General features: G+C 49.6%; 1 protein-coding gene across 1 annotated transcript in view; it reads left to right on the forward strand.

Moving 5' to 3' along the window:
* Positions 1-25504, forward strand: part of WNK4 (WNK lysine deficient protein kinase 4) — a 63077-nt gene that overhangs the window by 35573 nt on the left and 2000 nt on the right. The window contains exons 7-19 of the mRNA XM_053361918.1: positions 623-944; positions 3874-3983; positions 4102-4154; positions 5438-5579; positions 13679-13795; positions 13890-14051; positions 15179-15236; positions 16077-16229; positions 17766-18271; positions 20553-20649; positions 22490-22805; positions 22895-23094; positions 25126-25226. Of these exons, the coding sequence (XP_053217893.1) occupies positions 623-944; positions 3874-3983; positions 4102-4154; positions 5438-5579; positions 13679-13795; positions 13890-14051; positions 15179-15236; positions 16077-16229; positions 17766-18271; positions 20553-20649; positions 22490-22805; positions 22895-23094; positions 25126-25226 (2337 nt within the window). The remainder of the gene's footprint in view (positions 1-622; positions 945-3873; positions 3984-4101; positions 4155-5437; positions 5580-13678; positions 13796-13889; positions 14052-15178; positions 15237-16076; positions 16230-17765; positions 18272-20552; positions 20650-22489; positions 22806-22894; positions 23095-25125; positions 25227-25504) is intronic.

Raw genomic sequence — 25504 nt, forward strand, 5'->3', positions numbered from 1 at the left:
GTACCTCAGGTTACATACGCTTCAGGTTACATACGCTTCAGCTTACAGACTCTAACCCAGGAAGAGTACCTCGGGTTAAGAACTGTGCTTCAGGATGAGAACAGAACTCGTGCTCCGGCGGCGCGGCAGCAGCGGGAAGCCCCATTAAGCTAAAGTGGTGCTTCAGGTTAAGAACAGTTTCAGGTTAAGAACGGACCTCCGGAACGAATTAAGTACCTAACCTGAGGTACCACTGTACTACTAATAATTTAATATGGCTCTTTAGGGAGTGGGAAGCACAGTTGTCTCACAGCTAGGGCATTAGAAAATGGCATCAAATGAGCTCTTGGATACATTGCATAAGTTCATTTTGCAACGGCTGTGGTCATTCTCACACTGTAAATTTAAAGCATATTCATACCACTTTGAACAGTCATGGCTTCCCCCACAAAGAATCCTGGGAACTGTCGTCCATTTGGGGAAGCTGAGATTTGTTCAGAGCAACAATTCCTAGCCCCCTTCACACAAATGACGGTTCCCACAATTCTTTGGGGGAAAGTGTGTTTGTGCCAGAATTCAAACTCTTGTTTTCTCCAGCTGCTTCACTTCTGTCCCTGCTTGCTCCCACTCCCCGCTCCTGCAGGTGGTTTTGGGCTTTGTGTGCGAAGCCGACTACAAGCTGGTGGCCAAAGCAGTGCGCGAGCGAGTCCTGGCCATCAAGCGCCAGCGCGAGAAGGCCAAACGGGCCCAGGAGGAGCAGAGGCGGCACGAACAGGCTCCTGACATTCTTCATCTGCTGGACCTAGACTCTCCACCCCCTCTCAGCCCTGCCCAGCCCTCGGCACCCACCACACCCGGATCCGGGGATTCTGCACTCGGCCCAACTTTCCCCCCTGAGCCGGAAGAACCAGAGGTTGACCAGCACCAAACTTTCCGATATCAGCATGGCTATTCCTCAGCCACATGTAAGCTCCCTCGCTCCGTCAGCCAAGGGACTCTGTAGGCGACTATTACATACGAGAGCATACACAGCGGGTGGCGCTGTGGTCTAAACCACTGAGCCTCATGGGCTTGCTGATCGGAAGGTCGGTGGTTCGAATCCCTGTGATGGAGTAATAATAATAATAATAATAATAATAATAATAATAATAATAATTTAATATTTATACCCCGCCCATCTGGCTGAGTTTCCCCAGCCACTCTGGGCGGCTTCCAACACAACATTAAGATAAAGGTAAAGGGACCCCTGACCATTAGGTCCAGTTGTGGCCGACTCTGGGGTTGTGGCGCTCATCTCGCTTTATTGGCCGAGGGAGCCGGCATACAAGCTTATGGGTCATGTGACCAGCATGACTAAGGCGCTTCTGGCGAACCAGAGCAGCGCACGGAAACGCCGTTTACCTTTCCACCGGAGCAGTACCTATTTATCTACTTGCACTTTGACGTGCTTTCGAACTGCTAGGTGGGCAGGAGCAGGGACCGAGCAACGGGAGCTCACCCCGTTGCGGGGATTTGAACCGCCGACCTTGAGATCGGCAAGTCCTAGGCTCTGTGATTTAACCCACAGCGACACCCGCGTCCCCACATTAAAATACACAACATTAAAATACAGTAAAGCCTCAAACATTAAAAGCTTCCCTAAACAGGGATGCCTTCAGATGTCTTCTAAAAGTCTGGTAGTTTTTGTTCTCTTTGACATCTGGTGGGAGGCCGTTTAGAGGAAGGCGTTTAGAGGATTGAGCTCCCATTGCTCTGTCCCAGCTCCTGCTAACCTAGCAGTTCGAAAGCACACCAGTGCAAGTACATAAATAGGTACCACTCTGGCGGGAAGGTAAACAGCGTTTCCGTGCGCTCTGGTTTCCGTCATGGTGTCCCATTGCGCCAGAAGCAGTTTAGTCATGCCGGCCACATGACCCGGAAAGCTGTCTGTGGATAAATGCCGGCTCCCTCAGCCTGAAAGCGAGATGAGCGCCACAACCCCATAGTCGCCTTTGACTGGACTTAACCGTCCAGGGGTCCTTTGCCTTTTACCTTTACGAGAGAGTACCAGCATGGTGTAAGTGGTTAAAGGTAAAGGTACCCCTGCCCGTACGGGCCAGTCTTGCCAGACTCTAGGGTTGTGCGCTCATCTCACTCAAGAGGCCGGGAGCCAGCGCTGTCTGGAGACACTTCCGGGTCACGTGGCCAGTGTGACAAAGCTGCATCTGGCGAGCCAGCGCAGCACACGGAACACCGTTTACCTTCCCGCTGGTAAGCGGTCCCTATTTATCTACTTGCACCCAGAGGTGCTTTCGAACTGCTAGGTGGGCAGGCGCTGGGACCAAACGACGGGAGCACACCCCGCCGCGGGGATTCGAACCGCCGACCTTTCGATCGGCAAGCCCTAGGCGCTGAGGTTTTACCCACAGCGCCACCCGCGTCCCTGTAAGTGGTTAGAACGGCAAAATTAATTCGGTGTCACCTCAGCTTGCCGCTTTTGAAAGCTGAACCCTCAACATTTACATGAGAAAATTGTGGAGGGCAGATAGTACATTAACCACTTGTTATGCCATTAAGGAAAACTGTATGAAAATGCTATACAGATGGTATTTGATACCCTGCCAGTTGGCTAAGATGTGTAGAACAGTCTCAAATAAGTGTTGGAATCCTATGCAGGTGGAAGGTTCCTTTTTCCCTACCTGGTGGACATGCAAAAAAGTAATTGGGAGATGATATATAATGAACTAAAAAAAAAAGATGTTCAGAATAGATATAACCGCAAAGCCAGAAGCATTTCTTCTGGGAATATGTGAAACAGAGATCCCAAAAAAGGTTCGTAAAATTGTTTTTGTATGCCACCACGGCAGCCACAGTACTCCACGCACAAAAATGGAAAACACCAGAAATCCCAGCAAAAGAGGAGTGGGTGCTCAAGCTACTGGGGTACTCAGAAGTGGCAGAACTCACAGCTAAAATAAGGAACCAGAAAGACAAAATATTTGTGGAAGAATGGAGACCCTTTTCAGTCTATATAAGAACGCAATATGGCCAAATAAAATTTCAAACAGGTTTTGACTTAGGAGCAATGGCAATACAATAGAAAATATTGTAATACAGGATTTAGGTAAATAAATAAGCTTTAAGAGGTTGGACAGGCAGCAGGGAAGAGAGAGAATTAGACCGTCACAGATGTAAGGATGGGAAGTTGCCAGGACAAATAAATAGATGTAAATTGTATGTTATATGATCTGAATGTAAATCAATGTAAAATAATAAACATTTCCGGGACAAAGTTCCCAGTGAACTTGTAAGGCTCCCGAGTTAGAAGCCAGGCCTGGTCTTTCGTTTCGCAGTCACCCTTTTTCTTTCTCATTTCCACCATAGCTGTCAACCGTCCCTTATTTGGCGGGAAAGTCCCTTATCCCAGCGCTGTGTCCCGCTGCTGTCCCTTATTGATGATGTCCCTTAAATTTCGCGGGTTTCAAAGGAAGCAGCTCCTCTCCCTCCCTCCCCGCCGGCCAGGGAGGAGGGAGGCTCCAACTGGGTTGCTTGGCTGCGTTGCTCACCCAATAAGGAGTCTAAGAACGACTGGGGGGTGGAGCTTGCATGCCTTGTGCCGATCAAATCGGCCGCGTTGCCTGGAGACTCGCCTTTGCTCAGCGCTTCCCAGCGGAGAGGTGACGGTGGTTTTCCTTGCTGCATCCCCTTTGCCGGGTTGCTGCGCTGTGGGAACCACCGCTTGAGGCTTCGTTTGGCTGCTGGCTGAGCTTTCTGCCTTTGGCTTGGAGGGGCTCAGAAGTTGAACATACCTGTGCTCTGAAAATCCCTATTTTTGGCTGCTGATCCCTTATTTTTGAGGCTGCTGGTCCCTTATTTTCAAATCTGTAAGTTGACAGCTATGTTTCCACCCCCCAGCTGATTGTGAGACGGACGGATACCTGAGCTCCTCTGGATTTGTGGATTTGTCCGACTTGCCACAGAGCTGCTCCAGCCCCCCAGTCGCCCCTGAGCGTTCCTTTGCTTCGGTGAGTGGCAGTGCTGACCCCTGGCATGGGCAGCCGTGGTGCCCCTGTGCGCTATGAACTAGGGAGGTGCCGAATTGTCACGGCAACCTGCCTTCAACGGTGGTTTTTATATCCCCAGACAATTGCTGTGAGTGTGAACTCCATCAGCGACTTCCCTTCCCCTGGGGACAGGTAAGGACATGCCAGATTGCTGTGGGGAGATAATTTGCTGCAAGGTTTAGGTTGCTGGGAACATGAGGAGATACAGTGGTACCTCTGGTTATGAACATAATTATAATTATATTTATTTATTTATTATTTATTTATTTATTTCCTGCCCATCTGGCTGAGTTGCCCCAGCCACTCTGGGCGGCTTCCAATCAAGTGTTAAAAACAATACAGCAATACAGTATTAAATATTAAAAACTTACCTAAAAAAGGCTGCCTTCAGATGTCTTTTAAAGATAAGGTAGCTACTTATTTCCTTCACATCTGAAGGGAGGGCGTTCCACAGGGTGGGCGCCACCACCGAGAAGGCCCTCTGTCTGGTTCCCTGTAACCTCACTTCTCGCAATGAGGGAACCACCAGAAGCCCCTCGGCGCTGGACCTCAGTGTCCGGGCTGAACGATGGGGGTGGAGACGCTCCTTCAGGTATACTGGACCGAGGCTGTTTAGGGCTTTAAAGGTCAGCACCAACACTTTGAATTGTGCTCAGAAACGTACTGGGAGCCAGTGCAGATCTCTCAGGACCGGTATGTGGTCCCGGCAGCCACTCCCAGTCACCAGTCTAGCTGCCGCATTCTGGATTAATTGCAGTTTCCGGGTCACCTTCAAAGGTAGCCCCATGTAGAGCGCATTGCAGTGGTCCAAGCGGGAGATAACTGAACCTGAAACCGTTCTTAACTTGAAACCGTTCTTAACCTGAGGTACCACTTTAGCTAATGGGGCCTCCCACTGCTGCCATGCGATTTCTGTTCTCATCCTGAAGCAAAGTTCTTAACCTGAGGTACTACTTCCAGGTTAGCGGCGTCTGTAACTCGAAATGTTTGTAACCCGAGGTGTTTGTAGCCCAAGGTACCACTGTACCTGCTTCTCTCACATTCCTTATCCCAAGCCTTGCTGTGTAGCTTGTGGGGTGGTGTCAGAGGCATAGCGTGAGGCAGGCAGAGGGGCCATGGGCCCAGGCGCACGATTTTGTGGGAGTTGAATGAGGTGGTTCCATCACCAAGGCCACAGACGCAGGGAGGCGAGCTGCGTCTGGGCCGGGCCTTCGGGGCGATGGTGCCTCCTTCTCATGACTGGTGAAGGATGCCCACACGTGCCCTTGCCACACATTCACCCATCCGGGCACAGCGAGATCAAGAGCAGAGAGAAATTCAGAGGGGCAATAAGCTGAGGCGCATTTCGTCATGTGTGCCCAGATCAGTCACATTTGCTCACGTTTCACTTCCTGTTTTGGTCGCCCGTGACGCAGCTACACGTCCGACGTGGCATCTGGCCTGAGCGATGGTTACGAGGGTATCTCTGCGAGCGAGCGCCGAGCGAAGCCCCTGGCCAAGAAGGGGTCTGGAAGACTGCTGCGCCGCCGTGCCCGATCTCGCCTACGCATCACAAACGTGAGCGCTGCCCGCATTGCGACAGGCTTGGGTGCTATGTGTCCTAATCGGTGGGCTATCTGTGTGTGGTTCTGAACTCCCATCTCCATTGTGCTAATATATATCCTGTGGTTCTCAGCTGGTTGGGTTTCCTGACTGACTAACAGTGGGCTGGATCCAGACTTAGTTGTGCTTTGAGTAGACCCACTGGAATTCAAGCCCCATGGATTGCAGTGGGCCTGCTCTTGACATGACTAAGCATGGATTCAACTCTGTATTTTTCCCTCCAGAGTGAGACAGCCAGAGCTCACATGAATTATTGGTGTTAAAAGGAAAGGCTACCATTAATGTTTTCATTTTGCAGGGGAGGACAAGAGCAAAAAGGAAACCTTTGAAAACCATATGAAAACACAAAGCACCTTGTCCTCCCCCTTCCTTTCTGGCCATTGTGAGGGAAACCCAGCCAGATGGGCGGGGTATAAATAAATAAATTATTATTATTATTATTATTATTATTATTATTATTATTTCCAAGCTTCAGAATTCAAATACCTTCAAAGAGCCAAACCCAGTCATTTCGGCAGCTGATTGATTGCAGCCCATTATCATATATCATTTCAGGAGCACCTCCTGATTAATGCCAATATTCCAAATTAATGAGGAACCAGTCACCAATTATGCCGGAGACAGAGGCTTATCCATGCCAGGGACACACTCCCAGGTCACACCCGCTCTGTCTTTCAAGTTGGCAGACACGAGCTTAAGCGGCACAGTGGGATGCAGTCTGCTCCCCAGAACCCCCTGAGGAGCAATTGCCAGGAATTTTACCTCATAAATCCTGACTTTCCCCTGCCTAAACCTCCCCACTGCCCCAGAGGGCAGCGGAGAGCTACCGCCATTAATCGTGACGTCAGGAGGAAACCCTGTTCACCTTAATTTTAAACGAGCTGTGTCACTTGCGCGTGATTCTAATTGTTCAGTGAGTGCTGCGGTATCTTCAAGCCGAAAGGCAAATTATTGGGTTAGCTTTGAGTACAAACTGTTGGGATACTGCCAGGGAGATAAAGTCCATCTGAGCCCCCAAGCTCGGTGCCGGACGATCCATCGACCTCCCGTAGTCACGCAGTACCAGCAATTTAGCGACACTAAGCCTCAGGCTTAGTGCACACTCTAACAGCAGAATTCACACAGCAAAAAGTTGCACAAGCATGAGAGCAGAACATGCATATTTACAGATTTATTCAGCGTAGGTCAGAACAAAGAAAACATGACCGTCTGCTCCGACTGCTCAGGCAAAAACAGCAGAAAACGAAAGGAACTTACAACATAAACATCCTGTGAGACAGGAAATGCGCAGGCTGTTATTCAAACATCCTGCTCCCTTTTAAGGTGGAACGGAAATATCCTAACATCCTCCCCCTTTCCGTGTAACCTGTAGTACCTGTGGTTCAACCCAATTGCAACCTTTGTGCGTAAACCTTAAGTTGTTCTCTGTTAACAACCTTAGACAACAGATCAGCAGGAATTTCATTTCCTGGCATGTAGGACACCTGAATGAGTCCTTTCTGAATACACTCTCTTGCACGATGTAGCTTAATCTGCAAGTACTTGGTCCTTTGCTTGCAACTCTCCGAGTTCACCAAAGCCAAACAAGATCTATTGTCTTGATACACTTGTATAGGACATTTCACAGAAACCCCGATGTCCTTAAACAGTTGCATCAACCATTCACAATCCATGAGTGAAAATGACAGAGCATTGAGTTCTGCTTCACAGGAACTTAGGCTAACTGTCGTCTGCTTTTTGCACAACCAGTCAAACAGGCAGTGGTTGTACATGTAGCATACTCCAGAAGTGCTTGTACCATCCGTGGTGTCACTTCCAAAACTTGCATCTGCAAAGATTTCAAGACCTCCAGTCTTCTGACTGGTGAACCTCAGCCTGTAGTGCATAGTCCCTTTCAAATACCGGGCTATGCGCTTCAGAGCTTTCCAATCCTGAACAGTAGGATTGTTAGCATGTCTGCTAAGCAGGTTAGTGCTTACAGCAATGTCAGGTCTTGAACATCTAGCAATGAAATTCAACTTGCCTAGAATGCATCTGTACAGCGTTGTGTCAGAAAACGCTTCAGCAGTACTGTCTACCTGGTAACCTGTCACCATCGGTGTGTCTGCTGGGTTTGCATCAACCAAATTCAACCTGGTTAATACATCAGCAATTTTCTGTGTTTGGTGTACCAGAAAATTACCCGCTTGGTCCCTCTCCACCTGCAGAGAAAGATAGTTGGATACCTCACCAAGATCCTTCATGTCAAAGTGCTCCTTCAGCTGAGCTAGGGTGCTTTGGTAGAAAGCCTGATTCTTCCAAAACATCAGAAGATCATCAACAAAACATAAACAATACAGTTTGTTTTGCCCCTCCTCCTTGACAAACACACACGGATCAGCTTTGCCCTGGTGAAAACCTAGAGAAAGCAACGTTTCAGTGAGTTTTGTGTTCCAACACCTGGCACTCTGCTTGAGACCATACAAGGATTTCCGCAGTTTACAGACCATTCCCTTCTGTATCTGCATCCCGTCAGGTGGAAGCATGTACAGCTCCTCCCCCAAAATCCCGTACAAAAAAGCTGTATTTATGTCATGATGGGAAACATGCAGTTTCTCCTCCGCAGCGATCTTGAGCATCAGCCGAATGCTCTCATATTTGACCGTGGGTGAGTAGGTCTCGTGGTAATCCTGCCCTGGTACCTGTGAAAAACCTCTGGCAACCAATCTGGCTTTGTGTCTGACAACCTTGCCATTCTGGTCTGTCTTGGCCTTGAAGACCCATTTGCTGCCAACCAGTCTCATCCCTGGGACTACCGGTACCAGCTCCCAAGTTTGGTTCCTGTTCAAGGAATCAACTTCAGCCTTCATGGCATTAAGCCAAGGCTCAGCATCTTTAGAGGTTAACTCCTGGACCTCTTTGAAGCTTGAAGGTTCCCACACCTTCTCTGAGCTACTAAGAACAGCAGTTGCCGTCTTAGCAAACTCATCAGCAAATCTCTTTGGAGGTTTGCCTTTGGTCGCCCTTTCAGACCTGCGAACCAGACGCAAGTCTTCTGGACTCATCTCCTCCTTCTTAGGAGAAAAGTGACCAATGGTGAACAGTGGTTCTTCCAGTTCATTGTCAGACTCATCAGATGGTCTGACTGAGGCCTTTGCGCTCTTGTAGTCTGCTGTGTCATCACTGTCACTGACAGCAGCAGCAGCGCCGCCCACTGAACTGGAATCCGAACTCTGATCATCATCATCATCATCATCATCATCATCAGTTTCCTCAGCTTTCTCAGCATGATCTGCTTCCTTCACATCACCTACATCTTCCTCTGGGTAACTGGAAAATTCCCACATTTCCCCCCCACTTAGGATTGTACTCAACACTCCTTGTGAACTTTATGGATTTAGAGTTAGTCATCCATACCCTGTATGCACCTTTTTCGTACCCCATGAACAAACCATGTGCCCCACGCTTCCCAAGCTTGTTGCTTTGTGGGGTGTGTACCCACATGTCAGAACCAAAGATTCTCATGTGCTTGACATTAGGTTTGTTACCAAACATCTTCTCGTAGGGAGTGCAACCAATAGGTGATGACAGTCTCCTGTTAAAAGAATAAACAAAATTCGCCAGAGCCTCCCCCCAAAACTTCTCAGGGAGATTGGCATCATGCAACAAGGTTTTTATCCCTTGCAGCAACGTTTGATTTGCTCTCTCCGCAAGCCCATTCATCCATGGCGATCTAGGCGTTGACAAATCATGCTGGATTCCCTTCTCAGTCAGGAAAGCTTCAAACTGCTGAGAAGTGAACTCCCCGCCTCGATCAGTAAACAGACAACCAATACGTTTACCATGAGCATTCTCCAACCAAGCACAGAATGCCTTGAACCTAGGAAATGCTTGCGATTTCTGCTCGAGCATAAACACATGAATGTACCTGGAAAAAGAATCAATTAGAACCATGAAGTACCTTGCTCCTCCCAAAGAGGGCGCTAGAGGACCTACCAGGTCTGTGTGAACTAGCTGGTAGGGTTTGGAAGCCTGCCTGCTAGACTCCTTGCCTTTTGGAGCAACCTTCACCTTGTTCTCTGCACAAGATACACATTTCATGTGAAACTTACAGGGTTTGATGTCCAAACCTTCAACCAACTCAGGCATCTTGGCTAGCGCTTGCCAAGAGAGGTGACAAAATCTTCTATGTGCATCGTGAATGCATCCTGCATGAAGAACCTTGTTAGTTTGTGCAACACAACAAGTATCAGCATTAGATATAACAGCATTGTCATCATAAGTTAGACAGAACAAACCATCCATCAACTTTGCATGCAAAATGTCCTCTTTGCCTTTTCTGATGACACAGACAGTCCTCTTGAAGGAAACCTCAAAACCACGCCCAGTCAGCTGTGGAACACTAATCAAATTGTCCGCAGCTCCTGGAACAAAAAGTACATCTCTGATGGTAGTATGCAGACTTGCAAGTTTCACAGTCCCAACTCCTGTAGCTTGCAAAGTCCGTCCATCAGCCAGCTGGACCTCTCCATCTTGAGGTGTGAAGGAGATAAACAGATGGCGGTCTTTGGTGAGATGGCGCGTGGCCCCAGAGTCAATAACAAACCTGGCCTTGGCCTTGTTTCCCACCGGCGTGGGCTTTTGCAGCTTGCCTTTAGCCTTTGGTGAAGCTGTGCCAGCAAACATAGCCTTGTTTTCCACTGGCGAGGGCTTTTGCAACTTGCCCCCCTGCTCCTGGCCATCAGACGTGCCTTTAGCCTTTGGTGGAGCTGTGCCAGCAAACATAGCCTTGTTTTCCACTGGCGTGGGCTTTTGCAACTTGCCCCCCTGCTCCTGGCCATCAGACGTGCCTTTAGCCTTTGGTGGAGCTGTGCCAGCAAACATAGCCTTGTTTTCCACTGGCGTGGGCTTTTGCAACTTGCCCCCCCGCTCCTGGCCATCTGCAGTCTTTATCCTTTGTTTACATCTGGCCTTCCGGCCTCTGCAAAGGCTCTGACCTTGGTTCTCACGAGAAACAGAGCTCTCAGCTGCCGACTCCTTGGCTCCCCCTGGAGGCTGGAATGCTGCCTGGGATGACGTGGCAGTCTTCTCCCCCTGCAGCTTGCAATCGGTGCCCTCAGCATCCCTGCATTCACTAGCATTCTGGGAAACAGCCAGGACCTCCGATGCATTCAAACTCTGGGCTGGGGTGATTGGCAGGTGGGCCTTTTTCAAAGCATCCCACATGTCACGTGCCGTGAGATTTCCAGCAAGCGTCTTTATTTCCTCCAGAGAGACGGATAAGACTATAATATCAATGGCCTTCAAATTCTGGCCCTGCCATTTCTCTGTCCGAGGAACTGGAGTGGCTTCAGATACAGTATGCCAGACCCCAAACTGACGCAGCAAACTCTCACACCATTTTGCCCAGGTCTTATAATTGTGCCGATTTAACTTTGGGCACTCAGTGGCCTCCGAAGCTTGGAAAACATCCATTCCAGCTTTTTGCTTCAGCCATGAGCCTTTAAAGACGTCTTATCTCGGCAGCCCATAAATCACGATGCCTCTGGCTCGGCTCCCAGGCCAATTAGGCTTTGCCGGACATCAAAGGCCTTTTCCGCGGCAAACAGAAAAGCCTCTGCTTTCGCTTTTCCAGCACATACCTTTCAGCAGTCTGTCGCTGTCTTACTCTCCTGCAAGTGCCGTGAATCTGGGCCCATAACCTGTTGTTGGGATACTGCCAGGGAGATAAAGTCCATCTGAGCCCCCAAGCTCGGTGCCGGACGATCCATCGACCTCCCATAGTCACGCAGTACCAGCAATTTAGCGACACTAAGCCTCAGGCTTAGTGCACACTCTAACAGCAGAATTCACACAGCAAAAAGTTGCACAGCATGAGAGCAGAACATGCATATTTACAGTTTATTTGGCGTTGGTCAGAACAAAGAAAACATGACCGTCTGCTCCGACTGCTCAGGCAAAACAGCAGAAAACGAAAGGAACTTACAACATAAACATCCTGTGAGACAGGAAATGCGCAGGCTGTTATTCAAACATCCTGCTCCCTTTTAAGGTAGAACGGAAATATCCTAACACAAACTGCTGTGTGGGCACCAGCTCATTGCTCTCCCAGCTTCCCAGCCCGGGGCGAACGACGGCATCGTGACACCCAGGGCAGGCCGTCGCTACATAGGGTGCATGTGCGGCATTGCTATGTACGACGCATTTGCTGTATGTAGCGACGTCGCACATGAGCTGTATATAGCGGTTTGCCGGCGCTCCAGCGCCATATGTATGGTGCCGGGATTCTCTGTTGCAGCTGTGAATGAAGGATCCTCTACATGAGGCTGTAGTGGCAACAGAGAGATCCCACCGCCGTCCGTACAGCACTTGAGTGGTGCCGGCGGCAAACCGCTATGTACAGCGCATGTGCGGTGTCGTTACGTCGTTATGTACAGTGATCCTCTGCTTGCTGCTGCAGCCACGAACGGATGATTCTCCACATGCGGCTGCAGCAGCGCAATGGCTTTTTGTCCCGTACCCCCCAGACATGGCATAAAGTTACATCGTGCAAGAGAGTGTATTCAGAAAGGACTCATTCAGGTGTCCTACATGTCAGGAAACGAAATTCCTGCAGATCTGTTGTCTAAGGTTGTTAACAGAGAACAACTTAAGGTTTATGTACAGAGGTTGCAGTTGGGTTGAACCACAGGTGCGACAGATTACACGGAAAGGGGGAGGATGTTAGGATATAGTTCCCTTCCACCTTAAAAGGGAACAGACATGACTGTTGTGTGTCACATGCCTGTTTACTTCCAGCACTTGCTGGGAACGTCTGTTTGTATATTGCTTTTGCATTGCTGCTGTTTTGCTGGACACGAAGGGAAGCAGACATGTTTCTTTGGTCCTGAACTATGCTTAATAAATGCTGTAAATATGCTTACACATTTCTCTGTCCGCCACTTCTGCTGTGAGAAGATTTATTCACTCTGCTGATAGAGCGTGCACGGGTCTCTAAATGTATCTGAGGCTTGTGTCTCTGATTGATGCTGTTCCAAGGGAGACTGGTGATCTTCCGGCTGCCGGCCGGTGACTGGAACCAGCTGGGGGCCTGCCTGATGCCCCCGTCTCCCCGGCAGTATCCCAACAGGCACCTGGGGCGCACTGCCCCCCCCATTGCGATGCCACTGTTCCCAGCACCACCACTGTGGGAACAAGATGCTGAATTGAATGGGGTATTGGCCTGATCCAAGAAGTCTTTTCTTATGTGGCTTCTTCAAATCTAGTGTATTTGTTTTTAGACTCTTAAAATCAAGTGGCAGTTCAGACAACTGTTTTCCTTCCTACATAAGGAAAGCCTGCTGGATCAGGCCAATGGCCCAGCCAATTTGCATCTTGTTCTCACAGTGGCCACCCAGAGGCTCGTGGGAAAACCCTCACGCAGGACCTCAGCACAAGAGCACACGCCTTTCCTGTGGTTTTCAGCTACTGGGCTTCAGAAGTATTTGCTGCCTCCGAAACATAACTGGCCACCCGGCAGGCATAATTCATCTGCAAATGAAAGCCAGAACTGGTCAGAAATGTCATATTTCAGTCTGTTCATCCAGTGGGCTTGGGAAAGGGGGCACGCACCATTTCATCCTTTCCCCTGCAAGGTTCTAGGTCAGGGGTCCCCAAACTAAGGCCCACGGGCCGGATAAGGCCCAAGGGACTCGTTTATCTGGCCCAGCGCTGTGTTGCGCAGCTACCCACTTCCGGGTCGGAGGAGCACTGGAAATAGCTTGTGCGCATGCGTAAGCATTATTTGCGCATGCCCAAGCGTTATTTCCAGTGCACATCTGGGTCAGAGGAGGCCCATGCACATGCGCACAAGCTATTTCCGGTGCTCCTCTTACCTGGAAGTGCTCCAGAAATAGCATGTGCACACACGTATGGGCACACGCTCCCCTCCTTCTGGCCCGCCACGCGATCGGTGCTGGAGAACCTGGCCCGAGGTGCAGTAAGTTTGCTGACCCCTGTTCTAGGTGGTTGGATAGTCTCAAGAGTCTCCGTGTGGGTAGTGTTGTTGTTTAATTTGCAACCTTCCATGTGTGCAGATGCCAGTCCAGAATGACCGGGTGGTTGAGTGCCAGCTGCAAACGTACAACAACAAGATGGTGACCTTCAAATTTGACCTGGATGGAGACAGCCCAGAGGAGATTGCAGCTGTCATGGTGAGGACGCAGGGTTTTCACATTTCGGTAAGATTTTGACGTGCTCTCTCCTGACTCTGACTTCTCTCCCCCATTGTGTCTCTGTCTTCTTCAGGTTGCCAAGGAATTCATCCTGAAATCTGAACAAGAGGGATTCATCCGGAGAATCCGTGATATTATCCAGCGTGTGGGGACCCTCCTGAGCAAAGACCTGGGGTCTCTGGGCAGCCCTGAAACAGGGAGCCTGTCCCCAATTTTGGCTGCTGATGGACTCTCGGTGAGTGCCAGACCTATGGAAGTCGGGGGAATTTAGGTAGCCTTCTAGATGTTTCAGCCCTGATCTCCCCCTCTGGTTTCAGTGAAGCCAGAATGAAGTCCAGCAAACGTTTTAGACGCACAGATGCACCTTGTCAGTTGTTTAAAATGGACTTACAGGTGTCTTTCCCACTTCCCCATTTTGAATTTTATTGTTATTCATGTTTTTATACTGTATTTTATGCTGCTTTTATAATTAAGTGTTTTAAATTTGTTGTTAGCCGCCCTGAGCCCGGTTTTTGAAGCGGGAAGGGCGGGGTATAAATAAAAATGTATTATTATTATTATTTATTACGTAAAGGTAAAGGGACCCCTGACCATTAGGTCCAGTTGTGGCCGACTCTGGGGTTGCAGCGCTCATCTCGCTTTATTGGCCGAGGGAGCCGGCGTACAGCTTCCGGGTCATGTGGCCAGCAAAGACTAAGCTGCTTCTGGCGAACCAGAGCAGCGCACGGAAACACCGTTCACCTTCCCGCTGGAGCGGTACCTTTGTCTACTTGCACTTTGACATGCTTTCGAACTGCTAGGTTGGCAGGAGCAGGGACCGAGCAACGGGAGCTCACCCCGTCGTGGGGAATTGAACCACTGACCTGATTGGCAAGTCCTAGGCTCTGTGGTTTTAACCCACAGCGCCACCCGCGTCCCCCTATTATTATTATTATTTATTATTCCCTGTCAAATTGAATAAAGATCCCTTCCGACATCATCAACCTTCCCACAGCTTCTGGCAGCTTTTTCCTTGTTTCCTCCTCTCTCAGAATGTGAGGGCCTATTTTCCCAAGGTGGCTCTTTCCGCAGAGACAGGGCGTGTTGGACAAGAGTCCAAGCCCTCCTGAATGCCACACCCTGAGCAGAAATACCTTCTGTTTAATCCCAAATTTATGGTGGTTGGTTTGTGAAAAGGTAAAGGCGCTCTGCACATGGTCCGAAGTATGCTTGTTTTATTACTTTACACATTTCAGGCCTAATTTCAGAGTAATCCCTGCCGGCAAACTAGCCCTATGTGCCTTTTCTTTCATCCATATGATGTTTTGGATTTCTCCTGGGCCCAACGAAAACATTTTATTTTTTAATTCTGTGTCATTGTAGGGTGAGCTGCCTCCACAAGGCCTTTCGCGCTCCATCTCCTCATCTTCATCTCTTAGCGGTATGTAACCCAACACCTTTTGTACCCCCAGATTAGCACGCCTGTGCCCTTTTCTTAACCAGGGCTGATCTCTCAAGTTACCGTATTTTTCGCTCTGCAGGACACACTTTTCCCCCTCCAAAAATGAAGGGGATATGTGTGTGCGTCCTATGGAGCGAATGCAGGCTTTCGCTGAAGCCTGGAGAGTGAGAGGGGTCGGTGCGCACCGACCCCTCTCGCTCTCCAGGCTTCAGGAAGCTATCCGCAAGCCTTCAATAAACGTTCAATAAACATTCTCCAATCTTCTCTAAACATATGTTTTTCTTGTTCTCTTATTCTATATGTTAAATCTGCAAGCTGTGCATATTCTGTCCACTTGAGTTGCTATTCTTCTTTGGTTAGGACCTCGCTGATTTTCCATTTTGGGGCTAACGAAACACGGGCCGCAGTGGTAGCATGCAAAAATAACCTTTTTTGACACCTGGGAATTTCAGTCTGAATTATCCCCAACAGAAAGGACTCTGGGTTTTTTGGGGAAAGCACTTTAAAACATTTTTAAAAATTCATTATAGATCATTCCCAATACAATGGTACCTCGGGTTACAGATGCTTCAGGTTACAGACTCCGCTAACCCAGAAATAGTACCTTGGGTTAAGAACTTTGCTTCAGGATGAGAACAGAAATGGCGCAGAGGCAGCAGGAGGCCCCATTAGCTAAAGTGGTGCTTCAGGTTAAGAACAGTTTCAGGTTAAGAACCTCCAGAACGAATTAAGTTCTTAACCCGAGGTACCACTGTACCCTTTTATGAGTCCACCACATATGAAAGAACGTTCCCTCAACCTCTTTGCTCCTTGTTTCAGATTTTGGTTGCTCCAGCCCTGGGCAGTCAGTCACGTCCCCCGTCCAAGCTTCTCTGGTAGACCCCGTCTCTGAGAACGAGTCCTTCAACTCCAGGGTTCCTCCCCCAAGTCCCCAGAACTTTGGGCTGCCTTTGCTTTCAACAGTACCCACAGGTAAAACCAATCTGTTTCCTGCTTTCGTAGAAGTGCCCAGGCAAGTGTGGGCCTGGGAGCCTTATCGCTCCTGCTTTCCCATGCGACATCCCTCCAGCTCCTTTGAACCGCGGAACACGGGTTGGATATCTAAGTATTTAGCAAGGAAACGGGATGGCCCATTGCAAACAGAGGGTTTGGAGGCTAGATGGGTGTGGGTGTGAATCCTGAATACACTGAATCAGACACGCTGTCATATAGGAGTGCGTGGGTTTTTAAAAAGGCTTTCTGGGTTTGGAGAAACATATAGGCCGAGTCTGGCGAAATATCCAATCTTCTGTAGGAGCCAGCTGTGTATCATCCATAATTTTATTAAGAGAATTTTAATGGTTTTAAGCAGGCCATTCATCTCCTTTCTGTATATAGTTTTAGTTCCGTTACTGTTTTAACTACAGTCGTACCTTGGAAGTCGAACGGAATCCGTTCCGGAAGTCCGTTCGACTCCCAAAATGTTCGGAAATCAAAGTGCGGCTTCTGATTGGCTGCAGGAAGCTCTTGCAGCCAATCGGAAGCTGCGGAAGCCTCGCCAGACATTTGGCTACAGAAAATAGTTCGAAAGCTGGAATACTCACTTCCAGGTTTCGGTCATTCGGGAGCCGATTTTTTACAGGAGCCAGGGTGTTTGAGATCTAAGGTACGACTGTATTTCTTAATTATTGTTTTTCTCCCCATGCGTTTTTAGCGATTCTTGCTTTTATCCGTAAGCCGCCTTGAGTCCCACTGTCAGGGAAAAGGCGGGGTAGAAAGAAACATAATGGTGATGATGATTTATGAATACAGTGGTACCTCAGGCTACATACGCTTCAGGTTATATACACTTCAGCTTACAGACTCCGCTAACCCAGAAATAGTAACTCGGGTTAAGAACTTTGCTTCAGGATGAGAACAGAAATCGTGCTCTGGCGGCGCAGCGGCAGCAGGAGGCCCCATTCGCTAAAGTGGTGCTTCAGGTTAAGAACAGTTTCAGGTTAAGAACGGACCTCCAGAACGAATTAAGTTCTTAACCCGAGGTAAAGGTAAAGGGACCCCTGACCAATTAGGTCCAGTCGTGACCGACTCTGGGGTTGCGGCGCTCATCTCGCTTTATTGGCCGAGGGAGCCAGCGTACAGCTTCTGGGTCATGTGGCCAGCATGACTAAGCCGCTTCTGGCAAACCAGAGCAGCGCACGGAAACGCCGTTTACCTTCCCGCCAGAGCAGTACCTATTTATCTACTTGCACTTTGATGTGCTTTCGAACTGCTAGGTTGGCAGGAGCAGGGACCGAGCAACGGGAGCTCACCCCATCACGGGGATTCGAACCGCCGACCTGATCGGCAAATCCTAGGCTCTGTGATTTAACCCACAGCACCACCCGCGTCCCTATAACCCGAGGTACCACTGTAAATAAAAACAAAGGCATCTCGCTTGGCCGCCCTGCCAACAAGCAATGTGTTCTGCAATGATGCTCTTTTCTTGCATCTCCTGCTCACCTGCCAAATCTGCCTTCCTCCTTACAGGTGTCCCCTGTGTGCCGGCACAGACTTGGCCGCCGTACCACATGCTGCCGACAGCTCCTGCCACGCCTCCGTACCTCTTCCCTGTCCCCCAGCCCATCGCCCCGCTGAGCCCCCTCCTCCCCACGCTGTCCCTCCCCCCGCCGCCCGCCCAGCCAGTCGTCCCCGCCGTCCAGCCTCCCGCCGCCCCGCTCTGGACCCCCTCCACGTCCCCACTGCTCTCTCTCGCCAACGTCTTCTCCCTGGCGGTGATGAGCGTGGCTCAGTCCCTTCTTCCCGCTGTGACCGCGGCTTCCGCCCAGGCGGGTCCTCTCTACACCTCGCCGGTCTCACAGTCTCCGGTGCTATGCCCGCCTAGCCCAGCTCCCGCGCGATTCGTCTACCCTGAGGTCATGGTTCCTCCTGCCAAGCCGGCCCAGCTAGTCAATGGCGCATTGGGGATGCCAGCACCTCCAGGCTCTCTGCCGTCCCTGAGTACGCCAACCACCAGCAGGCCCAACGATGGCATGGTGAGTGTGCAGATGTGCGTGCAGACGTCCTCCCCACACACACACACTTGCGCATGACCGCGTGTGCATGCGGTGCTGGGAAATAAAGAAATGGAACTATCTCAGGAAGCAACATGAGAGAGCTGCAGAGCAAGGCTGGGTGATAACCTGGTTTACAACGCCGTAATATATCCCTCAGGGACGCGGGTAGCGCTGTGGGTTAAACCACAGAGCCTAGGACTTGCTGATCAGAAGGTTGGCGGTTCGAATCCCCGCGACGGGGTGAGCTCCCGTTGCTCGGTCCCTGCTCCTTGCACTTGGGCAAAAAAAATGAGAGGCATAAATACAAGATGGGTGACACCTGGCTTGAGAGCAGTACATGTGAAAAGGATCTAGGAGTCTTGGTTGACCACAAACTTGACATGAGCCAACAGTGTGACGCGGCAGCTAAAAAAGCCAATGCAATTCTGGGCTGCATCAATAGGAGTATAGCATCTAGATCAAGGGAAGTAATAGTGCCACTGTATTCTGCTCTGGTCAGACCTCACCTGGAGTACTGTGTCCAGTTCTGGGCACCACAGTTCAAGAAGGACACTGACAAACTGGAACGTGTCCAGAGGAGGGCAACCAAAATGGTCAAAGGCCTGGAAACGATGCCTTATGAGGAACGGCTAAGGGAGCTGGGCATGTTTAGCTTGGAGAAGAGGAGGCTAAGGGGTGATATGATAGCCATGTTCAAATATATAAAAGGATGTCACATAGAGGAGGGAGAAAGGTTGTTTTCTGCTGCTCCAGAGAAGCGGACACGGAGCAATGGATCCAAACTACAAGAAAGAAGATTCCACCTAAACATTAGGAAGAACTTCCTGACAGTAAGAGCTGTTCGACAGTGGAATTTGCTGCCAAGGAGTGTGGTGGAGTCTCCTTCTTTGGAGGTCTTTAAGCAGAGGCTTGACAACCATATGTCAGGAGTGCTCTGATGGTGTTTCCTGCTTGGCAGGGGGTTGGACTCAGTGGCCCTTGTGGTCTCTTCCAACTCTATGATTCTATGATTCCTGCCAACCTAGCAGTTCGAAAGCACGTCAAAGTGCAAGTAGATAAATAGGTACCGCTCCGGCGGGAAGGTAAACGGCATTTCCGTGCGCTGCTCTGGTTCGCCAGAAGCGGCTTAGTCATGCTGGCCACATGACCCGAAGCTGTATGCCAGCTCCCTTGACCAATAAAGCGAGATGAGTGCCGCAACCCCAGAGTCGGTCACGACTGGACCTAATGGTCAGGGGTACCTTTAATGTAGCCCTCAGGCAGAAGATATAGAAGCATGATTAGTTGCACCAACAGGGTAAAGAACAGCTTCTATCTGTGGGCTGTTAGGCTGCTGAATGAAAAGATAACAACAGGGCAACTGACTTTCAGGTTTGGTGTATGTGTGTAAGTAAAGGAGGGGAATTAAGACTAAGAGAGCAGAGTGGGGGGTGTTTGTGTAATCTCACTGTATACAAGTTGTACAAGTGACTATAAAGTATTTCAAATGTACCGCCAGCTAAACATTGCAACACAGTGGTACCTTGGTTCTCAAACTTAATCTGTTCCAGAAAGCCGTTCCAAAAGCAAAGCGTTTCAAAAGCAAGGTAGCTTTCCCATAGAAAGTAATGTAAAACGGGTTAATCCATTCCGGACGATTAACAGCAACCCCTCAAACAGCCATTTAACATGAATTTTACTATCTAACGAGACCATGGATCCATAAAATGAAAGCAATAAACAATGTACTGCAGTCACACAATCAATCAGTCGCCGAACTGGGTACCACAGTCACAAAAAAGAGCCATCTTATGCCTCTGCTGATATAGTTCCATCGTTATTTCAAACGTCGTGATATAGCAGTATATCGCAATATTTAGCTGGCGATATATCATGAAATTGAAAACCAGCCATCACCCAGCTCCTTTATGTAGTTCCACCGTTATTTCAAGCATTGTGATATATCGGTATATCACAATATTTAGCTGGCGATAAATCGTGAAGTTGAAAACCAGCCATCACCCAGCTCCTTTACATAGTACCATCGTTTTTTCAAACATTGTGATATATCGGTATATCACAATATTTAGCTGGCGATATATCGTGAAGTTGAAAACCAGGTATCACCCCAAGCAGATTAGGTGTCCCAGGGTGCAGGTGCTAAATGTGGGTGTCCAGGAGGCAGGGAACAAACATTAGGTCCAACGAATGGGGTGGAAATGGGGAGGTCTGGTACTGACCCCTCACACACACAAAACTTTCTCTCTCTCTCTCTCAACAGGTGCCTCCTGCCTCCTCCTGGTCTGGGTCACTGCTCAGTGCGCCAGATTCTTCCACCTCCAAGCTGCCGCCACCTCGGCTCTCACCCATCAATGAAGGTATGAAGCGTTTGGGGTCCAGAGATAAATCTATGTGGCTGTGGCAATAGGGTGCGCAACTGTTTGGGGCAGCAGCGGGCTTGAGAAAGCAGCTGCCTTCAGCGCAGAGTTCCACCTCCAGTCCTGGAAACGTATTCTCTGTGCTCAAGAAAACGCAAACTAGGAACGCAGACACCTCTCGCTGTGGCAGCCTTTTCACCTTTGCAAAGCTAAGCAGGGTCCGCCATGGTTTCAAATGGGATGGGGGACGGCGTGTTGAGATTCCTGCATTGCAGGGAGGTTGGGCTGGATGACACCCAGGGTCCCTTCTGATTCTATGATTCTTGCTTGGCAACTGCAGCTGCACTCCTTTGGAACAAGAGGAGCGAGCGCTCAGATTTATGGCTTCGGGGCATTTTACGTTATTAAGCTTTATAAGTCAAATTTATTAATAAGAGTTTTCAGCATATGATACGTTAAAAGCCAAACTAATCTAAAAAGCAATAATACAGAACAATACAAAGAAAAGAGGAGAAAGTAAAAAATAATAATAACGAAACAATAATAGCAAGAATCGAAGTAAAGCACAAAATTAAATATATATATAGCCCTCTATTTTACCTTAATCTTCAAACCACATACAAAGACGTGAGTCTTCCCACCTCACACCTGGGAGAGTTTTCCCGCTTCCTCAACCTGAGGAAAACCCACTCTGGTTTCTCTGTAACACAGATTCCCTTCCTTTTCTACCCATGGCCTTTCTGCGTATATTTTCATTTAACCTGAATATAAATCTTCAGAAATCAAAACGTATATGTAAGAAGCAATAGAGAGCTATCAATAATTGACAATCATACAGAAAACAAAGAGGGGGAGGGGAAAAAACAAAGTAAGAAAAGATTAAAAGGGAAAAAAGGTTTCCACTTCTCTATCTGCAGATAACAGTTATTCGAAATATTAAGCTTTATAGAGCTTTAAACATCATTAAGCTTTACAGAGAGAAGTCGGCACATGTTCTTGTTGTTGTTATTGATTGAATTTATATACTGTCCTATACGCAGAGGTCTCAGGGCAGTTAACAAAATAAAATCAAGATATAAAAGCACAAAATACATAATAAAAATAAAAACAACACCCCAATAGCCACCTCCCCCAAAAAACCACATTTTAAAAGGGCATATGATGTAAATCAGATCAACCAAAGGCCTGGTTAAAAAGGAATGTTTTTGCCTGGCGCATAAAGGTGTATAATGAAGGTGCGAGGCAAACTTCCCTGGGGAGTGCATTCCACAGACGGGGAGCCACTGCAGAAAAGGCCCCGTTCTCGTGTTGCCACCCTCCGCGCCTCTCTAGGAGGAGACACTCAATTAGTATCAACATTATAAAATAATTTAAGCACTGATGGTTCTTTTTTGAACCCCTTTATATTGGGGGACGCCTGAGGCTTCTCCCCCATCCTTATTGTTAATCTGAGGTAAAGGTAAAGGGACCCCTGACCATTAGGTCCAGTCGTGGTTGCGGTGCTCATCTCGCTTTATTGGCCGAGGGAGCCGGCGTACAGCTTCCGGGTCATGTGGCCAGCATGACTAAGCCGCTTCTGGCGAACCAGAGCAGCGCACGGAAACGCCGTTTACCTTCCCGCCAGAGCGGTATCTATTTATCTACTTGCACCTTGATGTGCTTTCGAACTGCGAGGTTGGCAGGGGCAGGGACCGAGCAACGGGAGCTCACCCCGTCGCAGGGATTCGAACCGCCGACCTTCTGATCGGCAAGTCCTAGGCTCTGTGGTTTAACCCACAGCGCCACCCGCGTCCCTTACTGTTATTGTTAACCTGCCTGCCCACTTTCCCCCCGCTGACAGAACCCAAGCCGCAGATCCTGGGCCGTTTCCAGGTGACCCCCACGCGGGATGTGCTCCCCGAGAACCCCCCAAGGGGTGACAGCACCAGCTCTTCCAGCACCACGGAGTCGGACAGCGGGTCTCCGGGCGGGACGCCGGTGCAGGACGCTGAGGAGGGCACCACCCCTGTGGCGGAAGCAGAAGGGGAAGGGGAGGCTCACCCCAGCACCCCTGTCTGGATGAGCTGCTCCCACAGCCTCTCGTACCCGAGCAGCGACGACTCCGACAGCCCTGAGGACGACGAGGTCTGGGACGAGCTGCAGGCCTTGCGCCAGAAGTGAGTGTGGGGTTCGTTGGGGGATGGAGGTCGCTTTCTCCCTGCCACCCCACCCCTCCCTGACCCAACGCCCGTTCTTTCCTTCTCAGGCACCTCTCTGAGGTCGAAGTTCTCCAGGCCCGGCAGAAGAAGGAGATTGAAGCGCTGTACGCCCGCCTAGGCAAGGTGCCGCCCGCCGGGATCATGTCCCCCGCCGACATGCTCTCCAGCCGCCAGCGCCGCTTCTCCAAGGGAAATCCCTTCGCGCGCCGCAGCAGCCTGCAGCGGGTGGACTTGGCGCAACCTCAGGGTAAGCTGCCGCCGCCCAGGTTGGCAAGTGCCAAGTGGAGGAGGTGGCTACGTGGCTCTCGGTTCTGACGCTGGTGTGTGCTTTCCGGGTTTTCTTGGATTCATTGTTGATTAGTTGTGTCCGACTCTTCGTGACCCCATGGACCAGAGCACGCCAGGCACTCCTGTCTTCCACTGCCTCCCACAGTTTGGTCAAACGCATGCTGGTAGCTTCGAGAACACTGCCCAACCATCTCGTCCTCTGTCGTCCCCCTTCTCCTTGTGCCCTCCATCTTTCCCAACATCAGGGTCTTCTCCAGGGAGTCTTCTCTTCTCATGAGGTGGCCAAAGTATTGGAGCCTCAGCTTCAGGATCTGTCCTTCCAGTGAGCACTCAGGGCTGATTTCCTTAAGAATGGATAGGTTTGATCATCTTGCAGTCCATGGGACTCTCAAGAGTCTCCTCCAGCACCATAATTCAAAAGCATCAATTCTTTGGCGATCAGCCTTCTTTATGGTCCAGCTCTCACTTCCATACATCACTACTGGGAAAACCATAGCTTTAACTATACAGACCTTTGTTGGCAAGGTGATGTCTCTGCTTTTTAAGATGCTGTCTAGGTTTATCATCGCTTTTCTCCAAAGATTGGATTCATTAGTCCAGGACTATTTTATTAAGGCAGCTTTCAGAGCCGGCCCAGCCAAGAGGCAATGTGAGGCGACCGCCTCAGGCGGCAGGATCTGTTAGGCAGCAAATCCGGCCTCCGAAGAATGCATCGCCCACTTCCTCTGCTAGGTGCCCCCTTGAAGGCAAGATCTGTTGCCTCCGCAACAGCCTCTCAGTGAATAGGAAGCACTGCTGGTCTCCTCCCTTTCCTGAAGAGGAAATGGCAGGGGCTGCCCTCTGGGGTCTCTTAGGCTCTGCACACAACTTGGCACGATTCAGAGCAGGCCCCTTTTCCCCACAACGGCCTTTGATGCCCATTTCAACCATCGGGTTAAGGATGATTCGGTACCCCACTTGTTCCCAGTGTAGATCTTCACCCAATGCCAGGGACTGCCTGGATTAGAAGACTGGTGCGAACCACACACCCAAGAGGAAGGGCACAGAAGACGATGACTTCGATCTCAGATCCCAGTGGTGGGACACTGAAGAGCAGTCAGGAGAAGGGACGAGCTGGGAGGTGCTAGAAGCAAGGGGTTTGAGCAATCAAGGGGAGTTGGGAGAAGCAGGGTCTTCCAGGACTAGGGTTAGAGCAAACTTTTCCAGCAGGGGGCCAGTCCACTGTCCCTCAGACCTTGTGAGGGGCCAGACTATATTTTGAAAAAAAATATGAATGAATTCCTATGCCCCACAAATAACCCAGAGATGCATTTTAAATAAAAGGACACATTCTACTCATGTAAAAACACGCCGATTTCCGGACTGTCCGTGGGCTGGATTTAGAAGGCAATTGGTCCGAATCCGGCCCCTGGGCCTTATGTTGCCTACCTATGGTAACCTAAGTCACAGTGGGAGTATAGGCTTAGACCGAGAGGAGTCACGCGTTTGGCCCTGCTACACAGCAGCAAACAGTCCCAGCCGCCTCTGTGCTTGGTAGGAAAGCGTTTTGCACTGCTGGTATTGTGAACAAGCCCCGTACATCTCTTGACAAGGGGGCTGAAATGTATGCCATTATTTATCAATTCTCGCTTCCCACAAATTACCTTTCCTCTCCACCGAACTGTGCGATTTGTCACTGGGCTTTTCACTACACTCCCCTGCGTTGTAACTTTGCCGAAATACAAGTAGTTTAAATCTTTTTTCTGCTTTTTACCCTATCCCCATTTTCCTCAGTTGTGCCCATGTTGAGAATGTAGGCTTCTTGGGGCAGGGACCTGCCAATCCCCTTCTTCACCAAGAACCACGTGCATAGATAGCGATAAATGTTGATCTTATTAACTCTGCATTTTCCTTATCCCTTCCACCCACCCTCTTCCATACTAATGGTATCATGAATGAGCTCAAACCTCTTTGTAATAGTCCCTTTCCCTCGCTCTTGTTGCCCCCGCAGGGATCATGAGGAGGAACTCTGTAAGCGGTGGGAGCACCAACACTTCCCAGGAGCAGCGACAGAGCAAAGGTGTGACGTTCGCCAGTGATATTGGATGCATGGTGAGTCGTGACCCTGGGGTGGAGGGTGAGAGAGTACTGGACCTCGGGCCACACTCCAGAGGATTTAGATAGACAGACAGACACATGGGCGTGCACACACATCTTTAAATATTTATTCAAAAGTAAAGAGGGTTAAACAAACCCTCTGGAGGGAACAAGTCCCACATCAAGGTGTGTTCTATGGCAAAGGTTCATTTTACTCCCCCTGTCTTGAGGCAGAAACCCCAAATATGTGTGGTGGTGGTGGTTGTTGTTTAGTTGTGTCCGACTCCTCGTGA

This window comes from Podarcis raffonei, chromosome 13, assembly GCF_027172205.1.
Source record: "Podarcis raffonei isolate rPodRaf1 chromosome 13, rPodRaf1.pri, whole genome shotgun sequence".
Lineage (NCBI taxonomy): Eukaryota > Metazoa > Chordata > Lepidosauria > Squamata > Lacertidae > Podarcis > Podarcis raffonei.